This window comes from Amborella trichopoda, chromosome 4 (genome assembly GCF_054954075.1).
Source record: "Amborella trichopoda isolate Santa Cruz 75 chromosome 4, AtrichopodaSantaCruz75HAP2 v2.0, whole genome shotgun sequence".
Classification (NCBI taxonomy): Eukaryota; Viridiplantae; Streptophyta; class Magnoliopsida; order Amborellales; family Amborellaceae; genus Amborella; species Amborella trichopoda.
The window spans coordinates 29,348,404-29,372,032 of record NC_142339.1 but is presented as its reverse complement, the minus strand read 5'-3'; the positions used below and the strand labels follow the sequence as shown (position 1 = coordinate 29,372,032).

Below are 23,629 nucleotides of genomic sequence, written 5' to 3'. Positions count from 1 at the left end.
CCTATCCTGCTATTTCCTTTGAGCCTCCTAGTTCAACCACGCGTTGGACCTTGACTTACTATTGCATTATGTGAAGGTAATATTCCTGCACCCAATGTCTTATAGGCATCTCTGTTTCATATAATTTGATATCAACTTATCATGTTTTCCTGTCATCCTTAACTGTTGTTAGCATCCCATCCTATACACAGAAACCCTATCACAACCTCAGTGGAAGATTCTAGAGTGGGAAGAAATGTAAGTTTTTGAAAAACAAAATATATTTGGAGCTCACAAAGTTTCCTGAAGGAAAGAAGCTAGAAGGAACCAAATGGGTGTTTACATTGAAACACAACACAACTAACACGACAAAAAGAGACAAGGCATGATTAGTTCCAAAAGGTTTACACAGACCAAGAGTATAGACTAAAAAGAAACCTTTGCCCCTATACCAAAGTTAAATATTGTCAAGATTATTCTCTTCTTAGTGGCTAATAAAATCTTGCTGTTTAAATCAGCTGGATGTGAACCATCCGTTGATAGAGGATGCCAATGAAGAAAGACTATCAAGCATCCACTATTTATCTCTTTTTAACTTTAAAATATCCAAGGGAAAATTAAATCAAACACTTTCCCTTTGGCATAAATTGTTTTTAAACCATAAACACCCGTAATGAAAAAATAGAAAATAAGGAAGGTGTCTTTTATTTAAACAAACAATGAGAAATTTAAAAATATTCTATGAAACATTATGAGAACTCTATTAAGGATATTTAATAAAATAAATTTATATCGAAAAAATTTTAACCCCTTATTTTATGGTAGCCAAATATTTTAATTATAAAAATTTATAATTAAAATTCAAAATATTTAGAAAATATCTTATTCATTGATTTACTTGCAAATATAAAATCAATAAGATTGAAGAATTGGTTTTTTTGTTCTTCCTCAACGCCTGGAACTTTCTTTATAAACTGCTATTGTTCCTTGGTGAAAGGCACATAGTCCTTTCAATTGCTTTTTTTTTTTTTAAATAGAGGTGGAGATCTTCAACTGGAAGTCTATATGGCCATAGCTTCATTCATCTTCAGGGGTTGCCAATAAAGTTGTGCAGATTAAAAAAGGAGATTTATGGCCTTAAACAATCGCCTAGAGCCTAGCATAATAAATTCAGTAAAACCTTGCCAAAGACTAGGTTCAAAAGGAGTCAAGTTTATCATTACATTGTTTGAGAGGAAAAATTGTGTCAAGATAACAACACTCAATGTGTATGTTGATAATATAATAGTAACATGTGATAGAAGACACTGAAGATCTCAAGTGTTACTTGAGTAAAGTGAATGGCACAAAAGATTTAGGTACACTCAAATATTTTATGGGTATTGAAGTAGCAAAGTCAAAGAAGGGAATAACTATTTCTCAAAGGAAGTATTGTCAACAAACCAGCCAAACAAATGGATACTCCCGTGGAAGCCAATCATAGTGATGCAAGAAAATTTGAGGGAACAGGAAAATCAGCAAGAAACAAAGCTAAACACATGCATAATTCAAAAAAAAGTAGGGTTCTTCTTCATATCCCAAGCTAGGGTTCCAAACGCTTAAGCTTTTGTCTCTTTCAATTTCTAAAAATCATGTGCAATTTTTACCCCCTTAAGGCCCCACATACCTCTTATATATTATAATTTAACGTTTCAAGTACAAAATGTGTCCAAACAAATAATCATTGACCCATATATCCTAAACTAAATTTAATTTTCGTAATGACAGTTTTACCCTTGTGAATAATACTCGTGAATAGTACCTAAGAATAGTAATTATGAAGAGCAACTAATGAATAGTAAATAAAATATATATAAAAAAAACCCATAATTCCTAAAAAGCTAAAGACCCCTAGAAATAAAACTTAAAACTAAAACTATAATTTAAATCCTTTACAATTGAATAAAAATAAAATATAAGAATAATTTTTCCCTCCACCACATAACCTTCAGGGATAGATGCAAGACACACTAAAGGACTAGTCAATATCTAAGGTCAGTTGTCAAGCTTACATAACTCAAGCTTACATAAATTAAAAACATACCTCATAATTACATGATCAAATATTTCTTATGCGGTTAGTATAGCAAGTCAATTCATGAAAGCCCCATGAAATACTTACTTAGATGTTGACTATCACATTCTAAAGTATCTCAAATCATTTGGAGGGGAAGGATTGTTATTAATAAATAATGGCCATATGGGTTTTGCTATCTAAGCTGATGCAGATTGAGCAGGTTCTCTGACTGATAGAAGGTCAACTATAGGTTATTGTACCCTAGTTGATGATAATATAGTTTCATGGACGAGTAAAAACCAGAACATAGTAGTGGCCAGCCCAAGTGCTGAAGCCTAACACAGGAATATGGCAAATGGAACTTGCGAAATTGTTTGGTTAGAACTTAGAACCATACCAGCTGATCTAGGAGTTAAAGTTTAGTTATCAATGACCCTTCATTGTGATAATAAAGCAACCACCCACAGTCATGAGAACCCCATATATCATGAAAGAACATCGCATATCGAAGTAGATTGTCATTTCATATGGGATAAAATAGTAGCTGAAATTATTTTGTTTGCCCTTCACTTAGCAAATACCATTACCTCAAAGGTAATTTCTCACAAGCAAGATTCTGGCTCCTAACAATCTCATACTTTTGTGTTAATCCATGCTATTAACTCATAGGTCCTTTGCTTCCCAACCTTGATGTTTCTTCAAGCACTAGAGCACATTCACAAGGGGGGGAGGACCATAGTGTCTTAGCTCCTCCTACATTTCATAGGTATAATAATATGCAACCATTATATATGATCATCTTGTATGCAATTGGCTCTCTCTCTATAAAGCTGGAACAATCTAACACTATTATTCCCTTGAGAAAATTGTTCTTCGATAGCATCCTATATTTCTTTTGCTGTAGCAAGAAACATGAGTCTGTCCCTAATGTTTGACTCCATTGAATTCCAAAGCCATGCCATGAAAATAGCATCATTGGCATGCCATTCATTATATCCTGAGTCTATTGGGGTGATTTCATTGACCCATCAATATAACCCAACTTATATCTTTCAAGGAAAAAGATTCAGGGTAATCAAGACCATGGAAAATAAGTCAGCCCATTCAACTTAACAAAAGTAATCATAATACCGGGGTATCGAGTTGCACATTCTTAAGGCGGTCAGTGGTAAAGTTCTTGGCTCTTGGCATGCCATAGCTTAGCCGATCTCATGCAAATCAAGAAAAGAAACAGCAAATGATAAATAGAGGGATGTAGCCCGAATCTCAAGTTGGTAAGGTATTCAATTCAATACCAAACAATGATATCTCTCAGTAAATATCAAGGAAATAGGCCCCTTACCATCAATAACCAAGTCCCAAAACACCACCTTCTATATATTCGATCTTAAAACAACTTCAGAAAGAGAGAGATCAGATGATGGCGGTCCAAACGACAATGGATAAGTAAGAAGATTTTTGTTTTGAGCAAATCACAGGACAAGGAACATCGACACACAAACTCACCAATGTAAAAAGGTCCAACCTGCTTCACATGGCTTACAATGGCTCAAGACAAAGTATAGCTCTGATATCCTCACCAAGTCTGCCCCAAATGATACCCATGATCGAAGGTTTTCAAGAATACATAAAGATTTATTCTAAGAACCAAAAAAATGAGAAAATAAAAAGTGTGGCTATGTAGAACTGAAGGTATTAAATTCAAAAAAAATTCTTTTATTTTTATTTCAAATACCTGATTTCCACTTACATGGCAAAAATATGTTGCTTGAAATTAAAATAATGCCCTAGATACAACTTAGGATCTTTATTTTCACTACCAAGAGAAACAGCAATATCCAGAAACTTTAAACTAACTCCCATTACAATTTTTAGCACAAAATAAGTTCCTGAAAATTTACAAAAAATAAGAAATAATACTGAAAATTAATTAAAACTACTGGGAAGACTTATTGGAAGATGCCTGGAGTTACTCTACCAAGACTTGGTAAACCTCGCACCCAATTTCCTAACCAATGGCACACGTTTATTCTTTAAGGTGTTGCTATAAATTATGAGATAGGGAAGCTTTATAGGCAATATTTTTTCTCTAGGGTTTTAGAGAGTTTAAAAATAAACTAGAGTTTATAAAAACCCTATCGGAACAAATTAAGGCTGAATCTATAACTTGATCTCTCTCTAGACTGGGCTTCTCTCTTCTTTCTTCGAAATACAACAAACTCTTGCTCTAGGGTTTCTCTATAGCACCACCTATATTTCCTTTTTAAGATAAAAATATAGAAGAGAGAAGATGACGTGCCTCCCTATGGTTAAAGAGAGGGTGGCATGGAAAAAATAAAGGGAGAGAAAATTTTAGGTGTGAGACAGGGAGAGGATCTAGTTTTGGGAGAGAGAAAATATCTTTTAATAAGAGAGGGAGATCGAACTAGATCTTTACATAGAAAGAAATCTCTCTCCCAGTTGGAATACGATTCCTTCTAAGTATTGCCCTTATCTAATTTTCAACTAGACCTTTAGAATAAATAGGAAATATATGAGGTGAGAGAGATTTAATCAGAACCACCCATTCCAAAAATCAACCATCGCGATTTTGGGTGGAAAGATAAGAACCTTATCCTCTTGGAATTTGACCCAAGTCCAACTCATAAATTGAAATATAATCCATCTTTATCATAGATCTTCCATAAGGATAGGAAACCAAATCTAGTTTGAATTAGATTGTCCTATTTTAACTTATCTTAAAATATCTTTTGACAAAAATAAAGAAAGAAGTGAGGCGTGGACCCTTTCCCTATAAAGGTGACATGCCCACATTTTCTTTCAAGGAAAGTGGCGTGCTACCAACATAAATAATATTTTAAAAATTATGAAAAATATTTAAATATCAAATAAACATTTAGAATACCAAAATAAAATATACTAAGAGTAGACCGGTACTAATGGGTCAAAATTAGCGACGCTAAGGGCACTCCACTTGCCCCAAAAACTATTATCCAGTATTATTTTTTTATCCTACCAAAGAAAGACCCATGACCCACAATCTCAATCCAGGGGCTCATGATTGGCTTGTCAAAGTTGGACAATAAAACAGTGGAACCATGATCCTGGAATGTGAATTTCACTTCCCCTCTTAAGGAGCAAGTCTAGTACTTGTCACCACCATGCAAATGGGGCTCTCTCTATGCACATGTACACGTGATCCTCTAAAGGATTGCTTCCCAGTAATGCGATTGGCATGTATGCATGTCATGCGAAAGTTTGTTGAGGCTTTGGCCCTTGCTCTCACAAGCCTACAACCACACACAGGAGACCACACAGTTTTTCTGACCTACAAAAATGATCCTTGGGCATCATCTCTCTAACCTCAACAAGGGATGACCCACTGCAAACCCTTCTCGATAGTGCCACATGCTCTAGGCTAAGGGTTTTGGGCATGATACGGTCATAAACCGCCCAACCCTTGATCAGTCAATACACACACTCACACTGAAGTGCATATTCTATTATAAATGTCATTGTTTTACAAAGTCTCTAAGCCTTTAAAGGCACAAAACCCAACATCTCTCACTTGGCCATTGAAGGCCATACAATCATTCCTTCTCTGTTTCTCTCAAGCCCATCCCATGTACATATTTAGCAAAAACATTTGCCACCAATCCTTTGGTCAAAGGATCTGCTAATAGAGCCTCTGTCAGGAGATATGCAATTTGAATCTCTCCAGCTCGGATCTCGTTGCGAATGTGCCAGTAGCACGGCTTTAAATGCCTCGATTTGTTGTGAAACCTCAGCTCTTTTGACACGCAAATAGCTGCCTGGTTGTCGCAGAAGATTCTGACACACGAGCACTTCACTGGATCAAATCTGAGTTGATTCAAGAACTTCTTCAACTAGACTACTTCTTTAGTCGTGGAACACATGCCACATACTCTAACTCCATAGTCAAGAGTGTAACAATATCCTGTTTCTTTGAGCACCAAGAAACAGCTCCACCTGCAGGCGTGAAGATACATCCGAATGTGAACTTACTCTCATCTGGATTGCCTTGATAGCCCATATCTAAATATCTTGGGATCTGTATATCCAAGCCTCCTCCATAAGTGAGTGCGTAATTGATGGTTCCCTTCAAATATCGCAGTGTTGTTTTGATGGCCTTCAAGTGCTCCAAGCCTTGATTACTCTGGAACCTGCTAATCAAATTCATGGCAAAAGACAAATCCAGTCATGTCCCTGACATAGCATACATTAGTGACCCAACTGCATTTTCGTAAGGAATTCTCTGCATCGCTCTCTTTTCTCCTGGAGTAGTGGGACACATGGCTAGTCTAAGCTTGGTATTCTTATCAATGGGGGTTAACATGGGCCGACAAGTTTCCTTTTCAAATTTTTCAAGAATTTTCTTACAATGTCTCTTGAGATAATTGAATAGTTCTCTCTTTTCTGTTTCGAGTAATTTTGATTCCCAAAACATAAGAAACTTAACCAAGATCCTTCATATCAAAATGTTGTGACAAGAAAGCGTTTTGTCTCCAATACGAGACTCATCGAACTACTGGCAATTAACATGTCATCCAAATATAGAGAGATGAAAACCACATCACTCCCACCGACCTTGACATATAAATAGTAGTCCTCCTTGTTTGACACAAAACCAGCAGATGATAAGGTCTCCTGAAACTTAATGTACCATCCTTGATGCTTGTTTAAGGCCATAATGGAACTTTTTAAGTTTATATATTAGCTTTTTCTTTCCCTTTTTTATGAAGCCCTTTAGTTGTTTCATATAAATTTATTATTCTAACTCCCCATTCAGAATGCAGTCTTTAAATCATCTAGTGGAGTTCGAAGTTGAAATGGGCTGCTATAGCTATTAGGATTCTAATGGAAGGGAATTTTGTTACAGGGGAGAAGGCTTCATCATAATCTATTCTTTCTTTCTGAGCAAAGCCTTTAGCAACTAAAATGGCATTGTATTTCTCCAACTCCCTTCTGAGTTTACTTTTTTTTACAAATCCATTTGCAGCCTATGGGTTTACTATCAGAAGGTAGTTTTATTAATTCCCAAACACTATTTTGTTTGATCGAGTTAAGTTCATCAATCATGGCTTCTTGGTAGGAATAGGGCTCATTTAGGGATTCTTCTTCAATTCTCTCATAATACTCTCCTAAGTACGTGTAGAACTCAAGTTTTTTCCTAATTCCGTTACTTCTCTTAGGATGAGATGGTTCGGGATCCAAGGCCTGATGTGTCATTTTCTATCTCATAAAACTTGTCATGTTTCAAAATGGCACGACCCTCGAGGAATTCCTCAAGGAAATGAGTGTCCCTGCTCTCAAGGACAACCCCTATGTCAGGATTATAAAAATAGTATCCCTTATCAGGTGGTGGGTATCCTATGAAGATGGACTTAACAATTTTAGGATCTAATTTTGTTTGGGCTTCTATCTCAGCTTTATACTCTTTGAACCGGTCTTGGGCATCGGACTTTTCACTTAACAGATAGACATGGCCAAAACAGGAGTGATCATCTATAAATGTGATAAAGAACCTCTTGCGGCCCTTAGTGGCCACATTCATAGGTCCATAAATATCACTATGGATAACCTCTAATATAACAGTAGCTCTCTGAGCTTTCACAAAGGATTTCGTAACCAGCTTTCCTTGAACACATGATTCATAGACTCTAATTAAGTCTCCACTTAGAATACTTAATAATCCCTTTCTCTTTAATCTCTCTATCCTTTTATGATTTATGTGCCCTAGTCTCATGTGCCATATTTATGCATCATCATTGTTATCATTATAGTACGAGACATAAGAAATGAAATTCTTTATTGCAACTAAAAAGAAACCATCTACAAGATAACCATTCATAAATAGTTCATCTCCATATTTCACCTCCACCTTATTATCAGTAAAAATGGTGGAGTAGCCTGCCATAGCCACTTTGGCAACCAAAACCAAACTCTTCCTCTTCTGAGGAGCATAAAGAGTTTGCTTTAGGACCATGCTTTTGCCATTATCAAGTTGAAGGATGAAATCTCCAATATCCAGAATTTCAGTCTTTTGATTCCTACTCATATAAATATACTGATCCCTAGGGGCAACAGGCTTGAAATTTCTATATCCATGCTTAGTGTTTGACACATGGGAAGTGAACCCAGAGTCAAAACACCATAACCCTACTTTAGGGTCAGCTAGCATAGTCTCAAGGACCGCACAAGCATGCTCCCTATCGCCCTTGGGATTTGTATTCTTGGGTGTTTTGCAATACTTAGCAATGTCCCCAAATTTCTTGCAGTTATAGCACTGGGTATTCTTAAATATCCTTCTTGTTCTTAGGCCCATTATTCCCCTTTTTATGCTCCTTTGTTTTGTTCTTATTATTTCATTTGCCTTATTTCTTCTTGAATGAACCAGAGTTGGGTTTAAGACTTACTAGATTTACAAAGTCATTTAAGGCTGAAGTATCGCAAGACAATCTCCTTTCTTCTTCTGCTTTAAGTTTGGTGATGACCTCATCCAACTTCGGCATGCTCTCCCTTGCGGTAAGGCCTGAAATGAAGTTTTTCCATGAGCTCGGCATAGAATTCAGCCATTGGCAGATTTGTATGTTTTCATCTGGCTTAACTTGTGCAGCCTCGAGTTCATGACCTAAAGCTCTGAACTGCTGTGTATGGTCGATTAACTTGCCTCCTTCCTTCATCTTCAAATCTGAATATTGCTTCATAGCCATTGTCTTCCTAGTGAGAGAAGGTGAGGCATAATCGGTCTCTAGTCGTTCATGAATCTCCTTTGCAGTCTGCAAATGCTTATACTCAAGAGCATGGGTGTCATCCATGGCCATAAGTTGCACATGCTTTGCTAAAGTGTTTTTGTGCTCCCACTGAGCATAAACTTCTCTTATGGCCTGTCTTTAAGCATTACCTCTTGGGACTGGTGGGAGTTCATCAGTAAGCATTTGGCTAAGTCCTTCCAAAAGGATATAGCCTATTTTTCTCTTCCAACTAGCATTCTTCCCATCAAATCTTTCAGACATAATAAATTCAGTCATGAAACCTTTTGAAGTCATGTTTCTTAGACCAAATAAAAATGAAAATAAAAACTCTTAAACTATGGCAGTAAAATATAGAGGCTCTGATATCAATGAAAGGTGTAGCTACGTGGAACCCAAAGTATTAAATTCAAAAAAAAATTCTCTTACTTTTATTTCAAAGACCTGAATTCCACTTACGTAGCACAATATGTTGCTGGAAAATTAAAATAATGCCCTAGATACAACCCATGATCTTTATTTTCTCTGTCATGAGAAATAGAAACTATCCAAGAACATTAAATTTAACTCCCACTATAATTTTTAGTACAAAATAAGTTCTTGAAAATTTACAGACATTAGGAAATAATATTAAAAATTAATTAAAACTACTGAGAACACTTATTGAAAGATGTCTGAACTTACTCTACCAGGACTTAGTCCACCCCGGAACCAATTACCTGACCAATGGCAAACTTTTTTTCTTTAAGGTGTTGCTAGAAATTCTTAGATAGGCAAGCTTTATAGGCAATTTTTTTTTCTCTAGTATTTTAGAGAGCTCAAAAATAAATTAGGGTTTATAAAAAGGTACGGTTTGTATAGAGCCTAGGCTTTAAACAATCAAATTAAAGCCCACCTTCAAACAGTGTCAAGAAATGTGGTTTCAATAGTGGAAATCTTTGTGATAGCCTTAAAATATATTTTTAGATTTATTTATAAAATTTAAAGCTTCATAAATAGTGTAGATTGACAGATCCATGAACACTTGAAAATATTGAAACTTGACGTTCCAAAAATGTGTTACAAAATACAATATTCCAAAACTTGAAATCCATTTTTTTCTCATATCCATACATCTTAATGTCGAGATGATCAATTTGTAGATATTTGGGCATCAAAACAACCTCTTCTAGTGAAAGTTTTGAGGTAGGCTCAAATTTGATTGTTTAGAGCCTCGACTCTATATAAACTTTTCCCTTTATAAAAACCCTATCGGAAAAAATTAGCGTAGAATCTGTAACTTGATCTCTCTCTAGGCTGGGCTGGCCTGGGTTGCTCTCCTTTTTCAAAATACAGCAAACCATTGAGCTCTAAGGTTTCTCTATAGCCAACTTATATTTTTATTTAAGACAAAAATATAGAAGGGAGAGAGGGTGGTGTGGAAAAAATAAAGGGATTTTAATGAAAATTACAGCAGAAATAATATTTTAAAATTCTGAAAATATTTAAAAATCAAAAAAACATTTATAATACCAAAATAAAATATACTAGGAGTGGACTGGTACCAATGAGTCAAAATTAGCGGCATTAAAGGCACTCCACTCGCCCTAGAAACCATAATCCAGTACTATTTTTTTATCCAACTCAATAAAGACCCATGACGTACAGTCTGCAAGCAAGGGCTCATAATTTGCTTGTCAAAGTTGAACAGTAAACAATGGGACCATGATCTTGGAATGTAGATTTCAATTCCCCCTTTAAGAGCAAGTCTAGCACTTGTCACTACAGTGCAAAATGGCTCTCTCTATGCACATGTACACGTGTCCCTCTAAAAGGATTGCTTCTCAGTAATGCGGTCGTGTGCACATGTCGTGCAGAAGTTTCATGAGGCTTTAGCCCTTGTTCTCACAGGCCTACAACCAAATGCAAGAGACCACACAGTTCTCTTGGCCTACAAAAAAGATCCCTGAGTATCTCTCCGACCTCAACAAGGGATGACCCACTGCAAACCCTTCTCGGTAATGCCACATGCCCAGGGCTAAGGGTTTTGGACATGACTAAGACCATAAACCGCCCAACCCTTAGTCAGTCAACAGTCACACTCCCACTGAAGTGCATATTCCACTATAGATATCACTTTTTTTACAAGCTCTCTAAGCCTTTAAAGGCCACAAATCCCAATAAAAAAAATGCTTTGATTTGGTTAAAGACTTTCAATTCATACAAAAAAATCGTCCATGCGAGTGATGGCAGAACTATAGCGATGACGCATCAGCCTCAGGTTGTGCTGGAAAAAGTTATTGATCTTCCCAAACTTCTGATACCAAGTAAAATCTAAGGTTTTCCAGCACAGAAAAAATGTTAAGAGAGAGCAGAAAATGAAAAATGAACCAGGTACAGTGCATTTATTAGATTATATATCAGATATTGTTGAACATCTACCCTTTGTTCATTTACAATAACTACATACAAATCCTTGGACTAAAATGACAGTCAGAGTACTAGAATGCATAATACACAACACAGACTACATACAACACTATCTTGTACATAGAGAAAATTGGGAATTTGCATCTTGAAAGATATCATGGAAGTCTATTGAAGGGAGATATAAGGCAATTATGTACGTTTTCAGTTATTCTAGAATCTGTTACTCCAACTAAAACCAAAGATAAAGAGAGAAGAACACATACCATAGAGGAACCAAGTAAAAAAACTTTTGAGTAGGTTTTGGGATTAACATTCACAAAAGAAATGCACAGTTTAGGGGTTCACTTGTAAAATACATGACAAGCAGACACATACACGAGAGAAAAAAAAGTAATGGAAAAAATAAAAGAAAAAATAGAAGCTTTCAGATAGCTGGTCGCAAGTAAAGAAGAAAAACCAAATCTCTGACACTAAATATCAAAATGAGCTGAAGCTCTCACAAATTAGAATAACAGAGCTAAAACTTTTTAATGGCTTTGAAAAGCAAACGTGAACCAAAGGAAGGATAAGGAAAGCAATTTGTGGAAGAAAATATGTTTACTCCTAGAAATTTCAAAGAAACAAGGGGCTTTAAAGATTGCAAAATTTGTGAGATACAAGCCACTAAATTCTTAGGGAGAAGATTTCTTGGCGAAATCTCAATCCACAGATGGATATTTATATAATAAAACTTGGGTCCTACCCAGCCAAAAATAAAATAAAGAAAACCTTAGGACTTGCAACACGCTAGATTCCACTACGCTCAGACACCATCCCAATATGTACAAGGCATAAGAAATTGGATAAAAGGAATTCTACTCTCTTAGAACAAGAAAAAAGAAGAATGTAACATCCTGACTGGAAAACGATGGTAGGCAAAATAAACACAGTAGAATCAAAGCACCTAACCATTACATTGGTTACCTAGGAGCACAAAGAGCAATGGCATGTTGAATGACATATCAACCAAATGGAATCTGCTCATAGCGAACGAGACTATAACTGTGTATGTGGTCAACAACATATTTGACAGAATTGATTTTTCTCCCAACAAAACTCCTGAGGAACAGAAGGGAACTAGATAGGCCATTTGTAACATGTAATGAAGAAAAACTGGCAAAATTGAAGAGTGAAAGATAAATTGGTAACATGAAAGGAAGAAAAACTGGCAAAAGTGAACAGTGAAAGATCAATTCTGTGAGTCCCAGAATGTATGAGTCCCTTCTTTAGCCTGACTTTTTTTTTTAGTGCAAGTCCCAATATTGGCTACAATTTATCCTTCCTTAACACAGTAGGGGCAGGAAAAATCATATGAGATTCAAACTTCTTCTAAAGTACAGAAGCCACCCAGAATGTACATAACCATTTGAAGTTGTCTTCCAAATGTGCAAATACACTTCAGACAAGCAATTGTCCATGAAAGGGACAATTATCATGTGAACAAATTCACGCACTAAATGGACAATAACAAACTTATCAAAAATTGAGGATCAAAAACTAAGCAATAAGAAAGATTTAACAATAAAACTGTGATAATTGCAGAAAGAAAGACATCATAATTGATAATAACATGTAAGGAATTTACTTACTTGGTTAAAAGAAATTGCTCAAATATAGCTTTGATGAGGTCAAGCCCCTGCCTAACTCTACGCAAATTACGTGAAAGGCTTCCTGCCTTGCTTACAGAGTTCTGTTTGATATCCCTATCAAGTATTGTCTGCAATGTATTGTAAATCTTTGACGCCTCAATCAGATTATTTACCTGAATAGGAAAATCCAAATGAGACACTATCCATCAAGCAACTCTAAGACACCTATCATAAGGTGAGCTAGATGTGTGATGACTTTAGAATTCAAGAAGAACCACTAAAAAATCATGCCCCGTCAATAATGTCACTTGAAAGGTTCAATTCTAAGAGAAAAGTTCTAAACTAATCCCAACATAGTCCACATATAACATAATATTGTTATAGAGTACAACGTGGGATTCGAACACTGATTGTTAAGGCGTCACAGGCAACAGTTGGACATCTTTCTATATTGTCTTAAATGACATCTATGAAAATGTATCTTCGACTTCTAGAATCAGTTAAGAAAAAAATATATATGAACCTTAAATTCTATCAATGGCATAAGAGCCTCTGGATTTACTGCTCAAATGCTCCATAGTACATAAAGTGGGTGATCTCTCAGCATGCAGTCTGAGATGAAAATGATAGATGGTGTCCTTGAGTTATCCTGGTACAAATAACATTCACAACTCTTAAGACAATAATGTATAACATCATAAACTTCTGTGAACAGCTAGACATTCCAACCACTCTCCTATTATGTTAAGGAGCTAGGAGGCTCCTATTATGCTGATGTATTAGGATCATCATAATATAAAAGAGGTAAAATCAGTCTGTTCCATTCTTACCGCCAGTTTGGCATGCAATTTACGTTTTGATTAATGTGCAGTTAGCATTCCAACAAGCATTTTGCAAACAGGATGAGAACTGGTATTTCTATTATCATCTTGCTCACAAAACTCCAGCGTTTATTTTTAGCACAATCACCTACTTTGGGTTTTAAAGTAACACCCCTAGAGGCAATCTCAACCACAAATGATGCCTCATCTAAAACACCACCCCAAAAATGCCGAACTATAGTTCAGGGCGGCATGCAAATGACACCTTACTTTTTCACAATACTCCAGTGGGTGGATAATACAAGTCACAACAGCTACAGTCATCATATCAAAGCCGAGTAAAAGTCAGTTGGATATTTAATTGACGGTCAACTATTGAAGGGATACTCATATTTCACATGTGCATTGCTGATGGCAGAAACATGGTTGCAGATCCCCCAATGCAGAATTTAGGAACCACCATAATGTTCATTCATCTTAAATAAAAGGAGAATGTTGGGAAGCGTGATATTGTTTATTAAGAATATATTGACTAGTTATAATGGAATATTGAAAATAAGAGGCTTGTTTGGCTGCCATGTTTTTAGTAATCCACTATAGCTATGGGTGGCCAGTACTAAATCCATAATGGCTAGTTGGAGAGGGCAAAATTATTCTTATTTTTAATATTAGTTTAATTTCAAAGGATGTACAGCAAAGGGATAAAATTGTCGTTATGGATTTTATGTTTCAGTTCGGTATTTTTTAGGGTCATTTTAATTATTGTATGGGCATTTAATGGCCTTAAACATTGAATATTATTATTTAAGAGGTGTGTGGGGCCTAGAGGGGTCATTCCACATGATTTTCAGAATTGAAAAAGAAAGAAAAGCTTAAGATTTTTGGAAACGTAGCTTGGGTGAGGAGTAAACTTTAGGATTTCTCCAAATTTTGCATGTTTTGGGCTGAAAAATCGTGTTCTTTTACTGTTCTTCAAATCTTTCCTGCCTGCATCACTAGTATTGCCGGCACTGTGGGTGGAATAAAAAGATTGGAGGAATCACAAAAATGGCCAAACTAACGGCCTTGAAAAGTTACACCTTACTAGCAAAATTGAACATCATAACAATTTGAATAAAACTAATAACATACAAGTATCAAACGTGGCTTAGAATTATCTCACTGCTACCTCACAAGTTAAAGGACACATTATGTCCTTGGTACTCTCCCACGATGAAATCACCGATATGCACTAACTTAATATGTGCAAAGAAGAATGCATTGTCAATGATGCTGGTAACACTTCTAGTGGAGGGTGAGGAAATGGAACACACCTAACCCTCAATAGATAAGAGAGACATGTAATTTCAGCCAAAATCCCTACCATAGTGTAATATTCATTTTGAAACAAAAACAACTGCAAATATCAATGTGTCAAGACTCACCCGATTCGACTCGGACTCCACAGCTCGTGGAACCCGAGTAGGGTACCTAGGTGCCCAGTACAGTACTATACAATACTCGGTCGAGAATTCTACATGTATCGGTATAAAAAAAGGAAGGGGAGGCTCGTGGAACCCCAAGCAGGGTGCTTAGGTGCCCTGTACAGTTCCATACAGTACTCGAGCGATTGCACATGTATCGGTATAAACAAAGGAAGGGGGGCGCAGAAATCCATCCCCCTTTTCTCATTGATTTTCCAATTTGAAGCCCTAAAGCATACCAATTTTAGTAGAATTTGAAACCATAGATTTTAGCTATATCCATCCACTAGAAACAATGGATTTGAGAAGGAAAAATAAGATCCAATAAATTATTTTAGATCAAAAACATTGGCCAACTTTTTTGTCAATTTTGAAAAGTCGTAATTTCTTCACAATGGATGGTCAACCTTTGGAGAAAATTTGATCCTTAAGCCTATTTTGTGTTCTTAATCCAACTATAGGCTTATTTTATATAAAATAGCATAAAAAATTTAAGATTGGAGATATTTGACAGAATTTAATATCCCATTGCGCTTATTTATCAAGAACACAAATCTACTAGATCCAAACTCGAAACTCAAAATTGCTTCAGGGATCTCGATTTGAGTTATTTGAGGAAGCTTTGACGAGAATTGGAGGCATCGACTCCTACTACACACGAAGACTTGGCCATTGGCCTCAAAATTTTGGGATATTTGATTTATTTTTTAGAAGTGTCACTCAATCTGGTGATAGTTATGTTATTGTTGCATATATCTGTCGCATTTTAATTTTCATTTACATAGAGATTTATAGAACTCGTAATGAGTCTGGTTATAGTGCTAGGTTTTTTTAAAATGTGATGATGTTGATTCTCAGTCTTCGCACACCAACCCCCAACCCCAACCCCAATCACCTACTGAGGCATCTCAAATTGACCCCTTAAAGTATGATTATCACCAAAAGACCCTTAAGGCCTCTTATGGGGATCTGGCGTTATGGATGAGATAAAAAGATTGATTACTAGGCTATTCTATGACATTGTTGCCACTTTCAATGCAACAAATAGTGAATAGTATCAAATGATGATATCCATTACAGCTGTAGCAGGGCTGGATTCAAGGGCCACAATGCCAATGAGCTTGCATGCTCCTTGTTAGATTACGAGATGACCAAGATGGACTTATTCCTTGAAGATTTCAAGCAGATGTCATCTAAGACTGGGTTTAGGACATAGTTGTTGCAATTTAGGAATCGGAATCGTGGAATTATGGCTGGCTAGAATATTCCTATTTTTGGAATGACATCCGTATACGGGGAATTGTGGGAAACGAAATTCCTACTTTATACAAATCAAGATTAGACCCAAATAGAATCGAGATCCTTACAAATATGGAACTGAGATTCCGTCCTCTTTGGAATCAAGTTTCTATCATATTTGGAATCAAGATTCCCTCATATATGGAATTGATATTCCAATATCTTTGGAATTGAGTTTCTAAATTGATGCTTCTTATAGGTTCTGAATTGTTTATTTTGTAGTTTATGGCCATATGTTTATGTTTCTATTTGATGGCGAAAATATCATTATATTTGGAATCCAATTTCAATAAATGTAGAATCTAATAGAAACAAAATCGATCCTAGTTTTGGAACAGTGTGGAAATATTATTCTTTCGAGAGAATATAATAAGATAAGAAAGTGTATATTATATAAGTGTCATACATAAGAAAGTATTGACAAGATAGGGAAGTGTATATTACATAGGTGTCATACATAGGAAAGTGCTGACAAAGTAAATTGTATATGAGTTGTATTCCTTCATCATCATTCTCAAAACCTTTTCCCAACTCATTGAGGTCGGCTATTACACTAAAGTTGTGTGAATTTTCTCTCAAAAAGTTCCTCTCTCTATAGGTATCAGAGAGATCATCGATCCTAGTCATAGCTTCCTATGTTAAATTTGTTCCTTTATCCAAAGTAAGTCCCTCTCTCTCTCTCTCTCCCCATTTTTCCCTTTTAACCCCTACCTTATTAGCACCTTCTTCTTTAATCTCTCTTGCACAAAACTCGTCCTTTTTTTTTTAACACTCTCTCTACGCACTAAATTTGTGCTCCTTTTTTTTCTTTTAACCCACATCTTAGTAACACCATCTTCAACCTTTGAATCCTCATGCCCTCTTTAACCAACCAACCCTCACACTCTCTTCAACCAGCAATCACACCCTCGCACCTTTCAGTTACGCACTCTTTATATTTCTAAAAACAAAATGGCAACCCATCCCTATATCCTCAAATACCACCTGATCCATTTCTGATCCATTTCCTTATCCATCTCTTTAATAGAGCATTGTTGGTACACTTCAATATAATACCATAACACAGTCTGACCTTTCCCATAGCGTTAATACAATGTGTCAATTTATGCATGCCCCTATAATTGCACATTTTCAGGCAAGTAAGTGGATTCTTCATTATCTCAATGATACATAGTCCTTTAGTACAAGAATTATCTGCTAGTTACCTTGAGTTATACAACTTCTTTGATGCAGACTAATCCAGTTGTCCAAACACTCGTCGTTCAACCACTGGTGTCTGCACCTATCTTAGTTCAATCTGGGAGTCCTAAGAAAGAGTTGACTGACTCATTCAAGTGTTGAAGTTGGATACAAATCTATGGCATCCATTGCTACATAATTGACATGTTTTTCTTTTATTCTTCGAAACATAGGGGGTGCCTTTTTCTCAGCCACCAACATCTTTTTGTAATAATAAGGTTTAACTTTCTCAAAAAAAAAACAAAAAACTTTCTAAAATAATTCTATACTCTCTACATGACAATTAATTCTTTTCTCATGCCCGGAACAAAGCACATTGAGCTAGACTATCATTTTGTGTGTGAGATGGTTGCTCTTGGATCGCTTGTCACTCGGTTTGTGTCCTCTTGCAATTAAGTAATTGATATCTTCACCAAGACTAGGCCAAAAGATGTTTTTCAAGATCTTTGCTTCAAACTTGGGGTTTTTCAAATGCCTCCTCGGTGAGTTTGAGGGGGAGTAATTGAAACAAAATCCAGCACTCCTAGTTTTGGAAATGCCACAGGGTGGAAATATTGTTATCTTCGTTTTAAGGCAATTATGTACAACACATGTAAAGAAACTCTAAGAGAATATAATAAGATAGGAAAGTGTATATTATCTAAGTATCATACATAGGAAAGTGTTGACTAGATAAGAAATTGTATATTACATGGGTGCATACATGGAAAAGTGTTGACAACATAAATTGTATATGAGTTGTACTCCTTTACCATTGTATTACCATGGCATATATGGGAATAAAAGAACCACTACAGTAGTGTGAGGCACAATTTTCTCTCAAAAAGTTCCTCTCTCTAAAGATTTTTTTAGATTCAAAATTCAACAATTGCAGAATTGATAATAAATAAATATTAGAAACAATATTGAATTGAGATCCCTAAAATAAAGAATTGGATTCTTGACTTCACAGAAACGGACTCTGTGAAGATTCCTTGTTGGAATTGGGGAATTAGAATTCCAACTCAGAATCACGACCTTGGGTGAGAGATTCAGGTAACTATGGTTTAGGATCATGTATGATGATAGGAAGATGGAAGAGAGAGGGATACCATGAAATTCAAGGTGTATTACCCAAGAGGGACAATTTTCCACTCCAATGTGGATCTCTCCCATAAAAAGAGGACTGGAAAGCTTTTATTTAGATGGCTTGATAAGGTAGTAGAAGAGATTGGGGAGGAAAATGTTGTAAAGGTTATTACTGATAATACAAAAAGCCATGTGAGGGCAAGAAAATTACTAATGAATAAGAGGAAGAATTTAGTTTGAATCCCCTAAGCTGCACACTGTATTGGTTTAATTTTAGAAGCCATCAGAAAATAGAGGTGAAGGGCAGTGCTGAGCAACAAAAAAGGATCAGAAAATTCATAGACAATCACTCCTTTATCTTAGCTGATGATGCATAATTATGATAGAGAGCTCATTAGGTCTGTCATCACTACATTTGCCACCACATACTTGAGACTAAATCAATCCTACAATACCAATCACGATAGAAGATGGTGGCATAAGAGGAATTCTACACCTGTTGCAAGGTGTACTGCTGAAAGAGAGGTTGAGGAAATTAGTAATAACCGAGTATTATAGAATATGTGCAAACAGGTTGTTAGTGCCACCATTGCACTTCTACAAGCCTTGAGGATACTGATTCACATATTAAACCTCCCATGGAATACCTGCATGAGACATTAGACCATGCAGAGAGGGCCAAACAAGCCAAGCCAAGTGCAAATTCTTCAATACATAGAGGGAGATCATTGATAAATAGTGGACTGGCACACTACACTACCCCAATCCATGCAGCTTGTAACTTTCAATTTTGAGTGTATGTTATTATCTGAATTTGTGATTTATGTTTCGTATTTGACCCGGGTGTTGATATTTTCAATTTATAGAGGTTTGTTCGTTAACCCAGCGTATGACTATCAATTGAGTCAAGTGATGACCCTAAGATCATGGAAGGGGTGAAATTCAGTATTGTCAAATTTGCTTCGCTTCGGCCGAAGAGGCTACAGCCTTCAAATTTCAGGCCTAGACCGAAGTGAAGAGAAGCACAGTGCGGCCGCTTCGGTCAAATTCGGGCTGCTTCGATCAAATTCAGGTTTTCTTCAGACAGATTCAGTCGAAGCTTCAGCCTCTTCGGCCCAAGCAAAAAGAATATCTATATAAAAAAAATTTATTTAAAAAATTTTATTTTTAATTTTTCTATTATTTTTATATATTGGCGTTGCCACTTCGGTCAGATTCGGGCCGCTTCGATCATATTCAGGTCAGCTTCGGGCAGATTTGGCTGAAGCGTCGGCCTCTTCGGCCCAAGCAAAGAAATACTATAAAAAAGTAGTTCTTATTTTTTTGAAATTTTTATTTTAAATTTTTTTCATTACTTTTATATATTTTTTATATAAATATTAAATTTATTTATAGTAAATTAAAAAAAAATTCTGAAGTCTTCCCTCAAATGGACAGAAGAACCGAATTGCTACATTTTTCTCACCAAACCGAAGACGACCTCGAAGTGAATTTGACAACATTGGATGAAATATTGTATCAAAATATTAGAGCCCGATGTGGATTCCCAAATTCAGTGAATTAAAAGTGGCCTGCCTAGCGCCTAGGCGGGGCACCCACTGAGCGCCTAGCCCTGGGCAGGCACCTAGGGACAGTGCCCTCCCAAGGGCAAAAATGCACCTCATGGAGAGGCATTTTTGTTGGGGTTTTGTGGTCATTTAAAGTCCTTATGAGAGCATGTAATAAAAATATAAAATGAATTATTGACTCCAGTGGGAGTATGGTCCATCTTGGACTGTAGGCTTTGATAATGCCTCAGACGCACATGAGTTTTGACTGGCTATGACTCAATGTGAAGTCCAAAGTCATGGGCATCGTGTAAGCACAACCAATAAGGGTTTTAATGGGGGGTTATCCCTAGATGAAGTCGGCGATATGCCCAGGACAGTTGGCCAGTGGATATGGATTTGACCCATGTCTGTGATGGATAGCCTGAGAGGATAAGGGCCTAAATCTTCATCATTACCATCACACGACATGTACACTAGATAGCCATTCGGGGAAGCGACCCTTTGGATAAGGGTATGTAACGTGCACATGTGTGGAAAAGATGACTCCCTACAACACTGGATTGTGTTGGAAGGACGCATGGAGCATACTACTGAAATGGGCCCTGGACTTGTCCTCAAGGAGGGACCTGTAATCCATAGCCTACGATCGTATCTTCTCCACTTATTAGCTGATCTTTGATAGTCCAATCATGAACCCCTATGATGGGTTGTAGGTCATGGGATCTGTTGGGTCAATTTGAGAAGATGCAGTGAGATGTGGTCTCTAGAAAGGATGGCATCCTTAGTATATTTGTCAAAATCCTAACTCTATGAATCCAATTCCCATCAAATCTTCGTTATTATGTTTAAATAAAGTTTAATTATTTTATAGATAATTAAAATAAATTTTTAGACCTCTCTAGGTATTTTATTTATCGAAAAATGATTCTCATATAAGAAAAAATCAAATTTTAATCAAAGGGAAAAAAAAAATACTTGGAGGTTTTGACCCGAGTTCGTTTTCTGCGGCCACTGTCGACCGCAGGGGAAACACATGTCGGCCCCCTCTCGGGAAACATGGGTGGGGGTCCAACAAGCACTTCCTGCAGAGGGGGGCCCACAAGCACCCGGTATTAGTATATTGAAGACCCAATGGGGTTCAATGGGCCCACCAATGTGTGGGGCATGGGGCCCACAAGGACACCACATGGGTGGTACGGCCCACCCCATGCAACTTTCCACATTGTGTTATGTGCCTTCTAGGGCATGTGATGATTTAAAGTTTTTGGAAACTTAAGGTGCAGAGATTTGAATTGAATCAAGATAGGAAAGTGTTAGATATTAAATAATATAAATTAAATACGTTCACTACACAAAATATTTGATGGGAATGGAGTTATGAAAACGGAGGGATAAGGTTCGACATCATTCATTTAAGCATGATGGCTGATTTAAGAAATGAATGGTTGAGATCACTTCACCCCATAGGTCTCCAAGATCAGAGGTCAAGATTAAACCTCATAATGATGGAAAAACCCTAACCGTAGAAACCCTAGCCTCTTGTCTATAAATACTAGCTATGTGGGTTCTATTTCTTATCTCTCTATCTCTCTCTCTAAGCAACCAAAGGGGGCACGCCCCACTCAAGCATTCTCTCTCTTCTTCTCTCATCCAAATTAGGGGTTTAGGAAAGTTAGCCTTAAGGGGTGGCATGCCCAAGCCACACAAGCCCTAGCACTAGGTCCTTGCCTCATGCTCATGTGTTGAGCCGTGGTCAAGGAAATCCCATGTGATGCTCTTGAAGGGTTTTGCCTAAGCTTCCCTAATTGTGAGGTGTGTTCTTGAACCAAAATCCCATGCGCCATCGGTGGAGGAGACCCGGTTTGGGGTGTACGAAGTCCTAAGGCAAGGTATACAGTATTTCATATTTTGTATTTCTGTTGCTTCTAATGCGCCCTTCTGTAATTTTCAGTTCTACATGATGAATGTAATTTTCTTTTAATGGCATGCAAGTGAGAGGTCTTAGCTATTTCATTGAGTTAAAATTGTATTTTGGATACTTGTAAGTGATCCAAGTGGCAATACGTATAAAAGTGTAAAAAATTTTAAACAGTATTGACTTGCCTGGTCACATAGTCCACCTTTCAATTTTCATCCTTTTTCCCCATAAACAAGGGGGGAACTGGGGGTTGTTTAGGTTCTTGTATGGCTGAAACCCCTTTGGTTACACTTTGGGGTGAAACTTTTTTTGACGAAATCACATTTTTACATTTCAGTGAGATCGATCGAGGTACATCAAAAATTTTAAAAATCTATCTAAACATTATCTTTTTTGTTTGGATTGTAGATTTTTATAAGCTAATTAGAAGGTTTTTAGCAAGCATCTAATTTTGGAAAACATCTCAAACATTAAAGATTGAAGATCGAGCAAAAAGGTTAATTAAGAATCTTCATATTTGAGATTTTATTTTTATTTCAGTGTCTTCTTCGGGTTCTTCTAGAAGTGATGATCCGGGTTGGAAGTATGTTATAACCAAATCCAAACGACAAAAAATTGTATAAGATATAATTATTGCTAAAAGATACTAATGGGGGCATAAACCGGTTCAAAAAAATACCTTGTTGGTACTAGGGGGATGTTGCCCCTTGTAAAAATGTTCTTAAAGCTATCAAGGAGGAGATTAAGCAATTTTTTAGTTTAGTAAAATGCAAAAAGGAACAAAAGGAGTCTTGTCGTTTGGATAAGTCTTCCTTTGGCTCTTCTAAAAGTGATGATCTGGGTAGGAAGTATGGCTATAACCCCAATCCAAATGACAAAAATTGTAAAAGGTGTATTTTTTTTGTGAAAAAAATATCAATGGGCATATTACCAGATTTAAGAAACATTTTGCCAGTATTAAAGGAAATGTTGCATCTTGTAAAATGGTTCCTAAAGCTATTAAGAATGAGATCAAACAATATTTGAATTTGGTAAAACCGAAAAAGGAAGAAAAGGAGCCTTGTTAATTGGAAATGTCATCTCAAGGTTCTTCTAGAAGTGGTGATCCAGGTTGGAAGAATGGTTATAACCCGAATATGAACGACAAAAATTATATAAGGTGTAACTATTGTCGAAAGGATACTAATGGCGGTATTTACCGATTCAAGAAATACCTAGCCAGTATTAGGGAATGTTGCCCTTTGTAAAAAATGTTCCTGAAGCTACTAGGGAGGAGATTAAACAATATTTGAGTTCAGTAAAACACAAAAAGCAAGAAAAGGGTGAAGAAGCATGAAGTAGAGCAGCCAACACTCCTAAGGCCTCTAAACCATCTGCATAAAGCACGAGGGGAGTAGAAGAATAAGAGGAAGAGGCAGATTCAAAA

At 36.5% G+C, this 23,629-nt stretch overlaps 1 protein-coding gene across 3 annotated transcripts in view; it reads right to left on the bottom strand.

The window, feature by feature from the left end:
* Positions 1-23,629, bottom strand: part of LOC18425366 (ACD11 homolog protein) — a 41,480-nt gene that overhangs the window by 14,149 nt on the left and 3,702 nt on the right. For 2 of the 3 annotated variants that reach the window (XM_006829919.4, XM_020661999.2), the window contains exon 2: positions 12,846-13,018. The exons of the other annotated variant lie outside the window; for it this stretch is intronic. In XM_006829919.4, coding sequence (XP_006829982.1) covers positions 12,846-13,018 — 173 coding nt within the window. The remainder of the gene's footprint in view (positions 1-12,845; positions 13,019-23,629) is intronic. 3 annotated transcript variants of the gene reach the window in all.